This window comes from Triticum aestivum, chromosome 2A (genome assembly GCF_018294505.1).
Source record: "Triticum aestivum cultivar Chinese Spring chromosome 2A, IWGSC CS RefSeq v2.1, whole genome shotgun sequence".
Lineage (NCBI taxonomy): Eukaryota > Viridiplantae > Streptophyta > Magnoliopsida > Poales > Poaceae > Triticum > Triticum aestivum.
This window is the reverse complement of record NC_057797.1, coordinates 703,043,498-703,052,409: the sequence shown is the minus strand read 5'-3', so window position 1 is coordinate 703,052,409 and position 8,912 is coordinate 703,043,498. Positions and strand designations below refer to the sequence as shown.

Here is an 8,912-nt window from a genome sequence, read left to right as displayed (position 1 = left end):
AGGCAGGAGGGCGCGCCCCCACCCTCGTGGGCCCCTCGTAGCTCCACTGACGTACTTCTTTCGCCTATATATACTCTTATACCCTAGAAACATCGCAGAGAGGCACGAAACCACTTTTCCACCGGCGCAACCTTCTGTACCCATGAGATCCCATCTCAGGGCCTTTTCCGGTGATCTGCCGGAGGGGGAATCGATCACGGAGGGCTTCTACATCAACACCATTGCCTCTCTGATGAAGCGTGAGTAGTTTAACATAGACCTTCGGGTCCATAGTTATTAGCTAGATGGCTTCTTCTCTCTCTCTTTGATTCTCAATACAAAGTTCTCCTCGATGTTCTTGGAGATCTATTCGATGTAATACTTTTTTGTGGTGTGTTTGCCGAGATCCGATGAATTGTGGGTTTATGAACAAGATTATCTATGAATATTATTTGGTTTTTCTCTAAATTCTTATATGCATGATTTGATATCTTTGCAAGTCTCTTTGAATTATCGGTTTAGTTTGGTCTACTAGATTGATTTTTCTTGCAATGGGAGAAGTGCTTAGTTTTGGGTTCAATCTTGCGGTGTCCTTTCACAGTGACAGTAGGGGCAATAAGGCACGTATTGTATTGTTTCCATTGAGGATAAAAAGATGGGCTTTATATCATATTGCTTGAGTTTATCCCTCTACATCATGTCATCTTGTTTAATGCGTTACTCTGTTCTTATGAACTTAATACTCTAGATGCATGCTGGATAGCGGTCGATGTGTGGAGTAATAGTAGCAGATGCAGAATCATTTCGATCTACTTGACACGGACGTGATGCCTATATTCATGATCATTGCCTTAGATATCTTCATAACTCTGCGCTTTTCTATCAATTGCTCGGCAGTAATTTGTTCACCCACCGTAATACTTGCTATCTTGAGAGAAGCACTAGTGAAACCTATGGCCCCCGGGTCTCTTTCTTATTATATTGCATCTCTTTTATTTACATCGCATCTCGTTTACTATTTTGCAATCTTTACTTTCCAATCTATACAACAAAAATACCAAAAATATTTACTTTACTATCTTTATTAGATCTCACTTTTGTGAGTGACCGTGAAGGGATTGACAACCCCTTTATCACATTGGTTGCAAGGTTCTTGATTGTTTGTGCAGGTACTAGGTGACTTGTGCATTGTCTCCTACTGGATTGATACCTTGGTTCTCAAAACTGAGGGAAATACTTACGCTACTTTGTTGCATCACCCTTTCCCGTTCAAGGGAAAACCAACGCATGCTCAAGAGGTAGCAGTACGCACCGCGGTAGAGGATGCAGTCATTAGGGCATGCATGTATCTTTTGCACCTCCAATCCTAGAGGGCATAGAACCTTCTTTGCTCCGTACGTACTGTCGTCTGTCGGGCAATTCGTTATCCTTTGGAAGCTTCTTCTTCAATATTTTCAGTAGCTTCTCAAATCCGTTGTCAGATACACCATTGTCTGCCTTTCACTCCAGCAATTCCAGTGTGGTACCGAGCTTTGTGTTGCCATCTTCGCAATTGGGGTACAACCCTTTTATTTGATCCTCTAACATGCGATCGAACTTCAACTCCTCCTTTTCACTTCCGCATTGTCTCTTTGCATCAACAATGACCCGACGAAGATCATCATCGGGCACATCGTTTGGTTCCTCTTTATCTTCAGCTTCCCCCGTTGCAGCATCACCGTATTCAGGGGGCACATAGTTGTCATCATCCTCTTCTTCTTTGTTGTCTTCCATCATAACCCCTCTTTCTCCGTGCTTGGTCCAAACATTATAGTGTGGCATGACTCAAGAAGGTGGGTGTGAAGGATTTTCTGGTCAGAGTAAGACTACGTATTCCCACATCTAGGGCATGGACAACACATAAAACCATTCTGCTTGTTTGCCTCAACCACTTCGAGAAAATTATGCACGCCCTTAATGTACTCGGAGGTGCGTCTGTCACCATACATCCATTGTCGGTTCATCTGCATGCATTATATAATTAAGTGTGTCAAAAACCATTACAGAACATCATGGATAGATAAGTGACCAAATTAATAGAAGTTCATCATCACATTAAAACCAAAGTACAATAGTGATCAAATGTTATTACTAAAAAAATACATAAAGTTCATACATATATAGTTCTCATTGAACAACATATAGCTCTCTAAAGCTTCTTATTTTTTATGTTCCTCTTCTTATTTATTTTCTTTTAGAAAGAAGATAAGAACAAGAGGATCACCACGGTAGTGCCGGCGACGAGATCGGCGCGAGCGATCGACGGCGGAGAAGACGGGGACGTGACAGACCGCTAAACCTAGACAAATCTTGAGAAAAATGGAGGCCGGAGGTCGAGCTTGGAGAGGAGAAAGCTTAAATAGTGTGGCTCGGGCATTTCATCGAACACCTCATGTGCATAGAAGGTGATCTAGAGCACCACAAAGCTCTCCCCTCACCGGCCAGAAAAAACAGAGCACTGGAGTGCTCTGCTCGCGGGCGAGGGGGTATATATAGGCACCTCATTGGCCACGAACCTCCCGATTCCAACCATGAACCGGGACCAATGGATGTGGGCCAGGAACGAGGCCCATTGGTCCCGGTTCATGTCTGGAACCGGGACCAAAGGGGACAGATGAACTGGGACCAATGCCCCACGAGGCCCGGCCGGCCCCTTGGGCTCACGATCCGGGACATATGCTCCCATGGGTCCTGGTTTGTGACTGAACCGGGACTAATGGGCTGGCCAGGCCTGTACCAAAGCCATGTTTTCTACTAGTGTAGGACCAATGGCCCCCCGAGGCCCGGCCGGCGCCCTGGCCTCACGAACCGGGACTGATGCCCCATTTGGTCCCGGGTCGTGAGTGAACCAAGATTAATGCCCTTACCCAGGCCTCAACCAAAGCCCTGTTTTCTACTAGTGATGTAAGACTCCTATTGTAACGAAAACACCACATCTGATTTCTAGTGGTAAGTTTGAAAGCAGTCGCTTCCCACAGACAAGGGAAAAGATGCATACATATATGAGTCGTTTCATTCAAATTTTGTCAAATTTGGAAATTGGAAACACTTGTGGCATCAAGGATAGATTTGCAGGAGAGGGGGGCTCCGGTGCCTCGTTAATCAGCCAGGCAAATTCATCAACATACATACATACTAGATAGATAGCTATATTCTTTTCAAGTATTTCGGTTTCAAGACACAACAGGCAACCAAACAATACTGGTTATTATTACATACTGAATGAGCGAGCCAAAAAAGCAAAGCATTCATTCATTCACCCAACAGCCAGCCAATCTTGGGGCTGCTGGACCTTGCGATTGATTCAGTCAAAGCGATGACAGCCACTTTTATAATCCAAGCTGCATCTTTCTCAGTACAGTATATTTGATTCGCGAGAAATGGTACAGTTTATATATTGCTCTACTTGAGTACCAGAGTATACAACCATACAAGATGTCATCAAAGTATTCAAGGTATCATTGATCAATGACATGAATTTAACTATGTGCTTAACTAAATATGCCTACACATAGTTGGTTCTCCCCCACTATGAAAAAGAAGAAGAAAATAACCATGCCATTGAAGAAAAAAATCTTTACCCTGAAGTCAATGGTTTTCTTTTTCTTCATGAAAAATTATTTAGTAGTGCGAAAGAAAGACAAGTTTATTCATAAAAGTTTTGGATTTTTTGAATTTTTTGTATTGTTAATTTGTTTTCTTCCATATAGGGTGTATGTACACCCGAGAACCAAAGTGTGTTTCCCTAGGAGGGAGCACCACTTACATATTCTGAAAAGAAAAAATATTAGAATTTATGGCCTAAAATCAATTTGGTAATTCTACCAAGACATGACTATGGGCAGCCCATCCAGATGAACCTAGCGTGAAGGCAAGACATCCGGGCTAGGTTCGGCCTCGGCCTGCCTGACATCCGGAAAAGGCATGACGTTGCTGGAATTAGTTTTTAGTTTAAAATAATAATGTGGTTTTGCATCAGAAAATAGTTTTTTTTTCACCCGCAAAAAAATAGTTTTTTACATCAGCATCAAAAAATAGTTAACTTAAATCAAAACGGACCCTCAAAAAAAAAAATTTCAAAACGCCACAGATTGAGCGTTTCGAGCTAGGCCGGCTCGGGCTTGAGCTTGTATGTTTTTTGTCCCATCCAACCCAGATCCTACCCTAGCCAGGGGTATTTTCGTGTTTCTGCTAGTTGTAGGCAGCCCTCAAAAGAAAAGAAACAACTAGCTGTAGGTGAAATCAATTTGAACATAGGCAGTGATGTAAAAAAAGAATCTAATATGTGCCGATATATACTCGTCCACGTTATCTTAATATTTGAGTTTTACCTCACAACCTATGATTTATATAACCCACTAATGGGCGATCATTAATGGCCTTTGAGCTTTTTCTTGGAGTTAAATGGACCTGCCGGCTTGCATTTGAAGAGCCAAAAAAAGTTGGTGGCATGCATACACGATACAACTGTCTGCATGCGATGCCTCTTCACTGGTTCGGCGATGATGCCATTTTCGAGCATCGACCGTGGAGGCTAATCTAGAATGGCTGATTGAAGTTGTGCCCGACTCCGGTGATGAAGGGGTGATGACGACGGCGCGCGTTCGGCTCGCTTCAGTACTTGTAGTCGTCGCTAGATGGTCTACGGATCTGGATGTAATTTGTATTTTTGGTGCTCGTTGTACACTGCCATAGGATGCGATTCCGGTAATGATGATTGAAGATGAATAGATTGAAAGTTTTTCGGGAAAAAGAAAAAGAATAGCTGATTATTCCATTCTTTTCAGTGATTGACTGCATGATGGAAGAAGGGGGTGGTTTTGTCTTGTCTCCATGAACAAACCGTACGTGTAGCATCTGCAGCTGAGTTCATCTGTTCATGGACCTGATGCCTCAGGTCGATCATCACATCCACTACCAAGAAGACCCGAATTCAATGAAGCGACACATGCCTAATGGCAGTTCGATCGAAGATTTCAGCTCATTAATCTTTCTTGTCGCCGCTCACCGTTTTAATGCAACTAGCGCCGCCGTCAACCAGGTAGGTAGGTCGTCGATCTCTCCAGTCTCCAGTCCACTCCGTCGATCGTACGTGCACCGGGGGTCCTCGGCTACTATATAAACGAGCTCCCACTGCCAGCATCATGCACACCACTCGCAAGCACAGTAGCCAGCAGCTCAGCAGCAGCACAGGAAGATGGGCAGCGCCGGAGCCACCCTCGTCCGCTTCCTGTTGTTGGCCTCGATCGTCGCCGGGTTCGCGGCGCATCTCGCCGCGGGGGAGAAGGACTGCTACGACGAGAAGGACATGATCATGCACATCTGCATCAAGAGCATCAAGAAGGATGGCTTCTACATGCCCGCGAGCCAGGCCTGCAAAAACGAGGTGAAGAAGGTTGACATGCCCTGCATCTGCCGCGTCCTCACCCCCTCCGACGAGCAGACCGTCAGCCCCGTGAAGCTCGTCCTCCTCGCCCACGAGTGCCACATCGAACTCCCCGTCGGGAGCAAACGCGGAAGTAAGCAACTAAGCATGCGTGCGGACATTTTGCTTGCATAATCCATTTTTCTGCAGTTCTGCATGGCCGGACTCGTCTAATCCACGTACCACGTAATTTTTGCAGCTTACACCATCGGGGGGCGGGTGCCACCACCATCCGCGCATGCGTGAGGAGTTTCGGTCATGGGGATCGCGCGAGAGGAAGGCCAGTGAAGGAGATGGAGAGATCATGGCAGAATAACTATAACTATAAATAAAGTCCGCGCGTGCGTGTATGCTGAGCTAGTGAGCTATCCCATCGTCAGAATGTAATCTGCCATGGCATGTTACCGTGAGATCCCAATAATAATAATAGTATAAGAATAAAGGCCTTCCATCTAAATAGTTAGTATACTTCATGCAGTCATTACAACGACTGAAGTTGCTACGAATTCGATATCCATGCTCTCTCTCCCTTTTCTTTGAGCGGTCTGACGATTGTTTCTTGCCAGACGTATGATGGAAAGCGTTTCCCTTTTTCTTTTGCCCCCGGTAACTGCATGCCCGAGTACATCAATCTATTTGTTTAAATCCATGTGTTCGAACGAACTGAATACGATATAAACTCGGCATATTCCTCCAGGACACCCTACATCTACTTATTTTGCTCGTGGTGTTGGTCTTTGTGTCTGCTAGTTAGGTCGTGCCTTCTTCTGGACGTCAATTTCTTTCTCTTCTTTATCTTTGTTACTTGTACGAATTTTGGCTGGATTTTCCTCATAAACGAAGTCAATTTGTTCAGTTAAACTGAAATCCATAATCTTGTTTCCCGCCGTGGCTAGTTGCCGATCCAGTTGTTGGAGCAACTCCAACGCGCCAACCCAAATGATCCGCGCGTGTCCGTTTGTGGCGAAATGGACCAAAAGAACAGCCTATCCCGCCGACCCAAATCCAAAAAGCGTCTAGTCGCTGTCCGTTTGGACGCATTACAGGCTCAAATTTGCGCTCGTTTTGTGTTCACACGGATTCGAGACGGACGCACCGCGCGTCCGTTCGGTGTCCGCCACGGCCCCACCTATCGGTGGCACACCCACTGCTCGTGGTTGTATTAAACACGACCACCTACCTCGGGCCCGCTTGGCAGTGGATGGAAGCACCAGCCTTTTCAATGCAAGCGTGCAGGGGCGGCCGGCCTCATCCACTTCCCCTCCCCCGTCCACATCTAGCCAAGCTTGCCCACCTTGCCGACGACAGCAAAACCCTAGCCATGGATTTCTTTCGCAAGGGGAATGGGAAGCTCCACGCCAGTGCCAGCTCGTCCCGCGTGCCTCCTCTTCTGCCGCCGCCACCTCCTCCATGCGGCGGGCCACGGGACAGGTTGTACATCTCGGTGCACCAAGCGTGCCGGCACTAACAGTACCGCCAGCCGCTGCCCTATCCGGACGTCAACCTGCCCCATGGCTGGCACCCCCGTGCCTGCAGTGCCACGGTCGCCACAGGTGCTTGTGCTGGCGCGCCCTCCTTATGCCGGAGCAACGGCGCCTCCCTAACTGGGAGGTCTGATTCGTGATAGAGCATGACCTGGCCCGCCATGGCAGTGTGCAGCTCAACCCTGGCTTCGTGTCGTCGCCCACGAAGGTCATGCCAGAGGAGGAGGAGGAGGAGGAGGCAGCCTACCAGGCTACACTAGAGGCAACACTGCAGCACGCCCTGGAGGAGAGACAACTCAAGTAGGACGCACGCTGGAACGGCCTAGAGGAGGCCCCCATGCTGCCGGCGGCGGGGGATTGCGTTTACCCCTGGCTCCACCGCCGCCGCCTGCCCGAGCACACGCCACGCGCATGCCCACGCCCCCGTGCACGCCCATGGTGCCCACCGAGCGCGCGCTGGATATGTACGTATGGATTGTCATTGTCTGCGAGTGGGTGAGGCGCCAGCCGTCTACATGGACACACCACCGGAGGAGAAGGCAGCCTATCTCGAGCAATGGAGGCAACACTGGCTGGCGGAGGAGTGGGCCGACAGCGAGCACCAGATGCAGGACGGGCTCGAGGAGGAGGAGCGCCGAGCCCGCTTGGCATGGGAGGAGGAGGAGCGCGCCCGCCGCGCAGCAATGTTGTTGTGGAGCAGACGCTGGAGGAGTCGGCGCAAGTGACGTGAGAGACCGCATTCCCGTGGGTTGGGCCGCCGCCAACCTTTTTCGACCTCACAGGTGACGACAACAACGATGACAAGGACCAGGTAGCGTGTGGGCGCATTTTTAGTTTTTCTAATGTTTTATTAATGTTTAAATGGACTTTTGCGGGCGGTTGACCGGCCGTTTAGTGTTTAATTATGTTAAATTCGGCCGCATGTCTTTAAATTTGTTTTTTTTTGCCGGGAAAATAATGTGTCGGCCATCTGTTGGACGACACGATCCATCCAAAATAAAAGGTGGACAATCCCAAAGACCCAAACAGACAAAAAACGACAAATCAACTTGTAGTTTGATGGTTGGAGGGACCGTGGTATCCCAACCCATCAGGGTTGCTTATATTTATTCCTGGATTTATTTTAGCATTTCCGGCGATGTGCATTCAGTGGGAGGAGATGTTCCCGTCAACGACGAGGTGATAATATGTCGGCTTAGTCTTTCAGGGGTGCTCATAAAGGTAGGGTGTATGTGTGCGTTCATAAGGGTGAGTGTATGCGCATGTAATTAAGTGCTTGCGTTTGTAATGTACACGCGCTACTACTAAATAGCAACAGCGCCTCATTTTAGCCAGCGCCACTGCTAAAATTCTTTGTGTAAGGTTTTCTCTAATAGTGTGTGTTAAAAAAATGGACAAAACACGCGTCCGTTTGGGTCATACTAGTAAGCGACACGTGCAACGCACGTCTTAACAAAGTAATACCCACTGTATTATTAGAGATTGTACATTTTTATTATAACTTTATAAATATTTTGTTAATTTCAATAAGAATCGGGCACACAATATTAATGGAACTACACAAGAAGTTCAGATGATCGGTACTATCTAAAATACATCACGCACACTTAAATATTAGAAATATATTACGATAAAAATTATTTGTTTGAAGGATGTTGCCCAATTGAATAACCGTTGCACAAAATCACGTTCATGTTCAGTTCCTGATAATTCACTAATTTCTACTTTTTGGAGGCGATCGAGCACAAGTTTCTCAGTTTTCCAGTGTGTTGGCTGAACACAAATGCAACTCGATGGGCATGGAGTTTGTGCTTGAAGTGAGGAGCATATCAACTTGTAAGATTAACCGATACATTTCATTACGAAAAAGAGATGAAATAATAAATTATCAGACCGCCTGAGTACTATGACATGCATCACCACAATTTACAAAAGAGCACCAGGAAATAGTTTGAAGCTAAGATACTACAGAAAATATGTTTGTT

At 46.7% G+C, this 8,912-nt stretch overlaps 1 protein-coding gene across 1 annotated transcript; it reads left to right on the top strand.

Moving 5' to 3' along the window:
• The first annotated feature begins 5,164 nt into the window (after positions 1–5,164).
• Positions 5,165–5,885, top strand: LOC123186033 (uncharacterized). The gene is made up of 2 exons (XM_044597829.1): positions 5,165–5,537; positions 5,643–5,885. The coding sequence occupies exons 1-2, from the start codon at positions 5,216–5,218 to the stop codon at positions 5,687–5,689; spliced, it is 369 nt and encodes a 122-aa protein (XP_044453764.1). The 5' UTR covers positions 5,165–5,215; the 3' UTR covers positions 5,690–5,885.
• The last annotated feature ends 3,027 nt before the right edge of the window (positions 5,886–8,912 follow it).

Coding starts and splice junctions, on each gene's coding strand:
- LOC123186033 (XM_044597829.1), top strand. CDS start 5,216: ATGGGCAGCGCCGGAGCCACCCTCGTCCGCTTCCTGTTGTTGGCCTCG. Junction 5,538..5,642: donor CGTCGGGAGCAAACGCGGAA/GTAAGCAACTAA, acceptor TAATTTTTGCAG/CTTACACCATCGGGGGGCGG.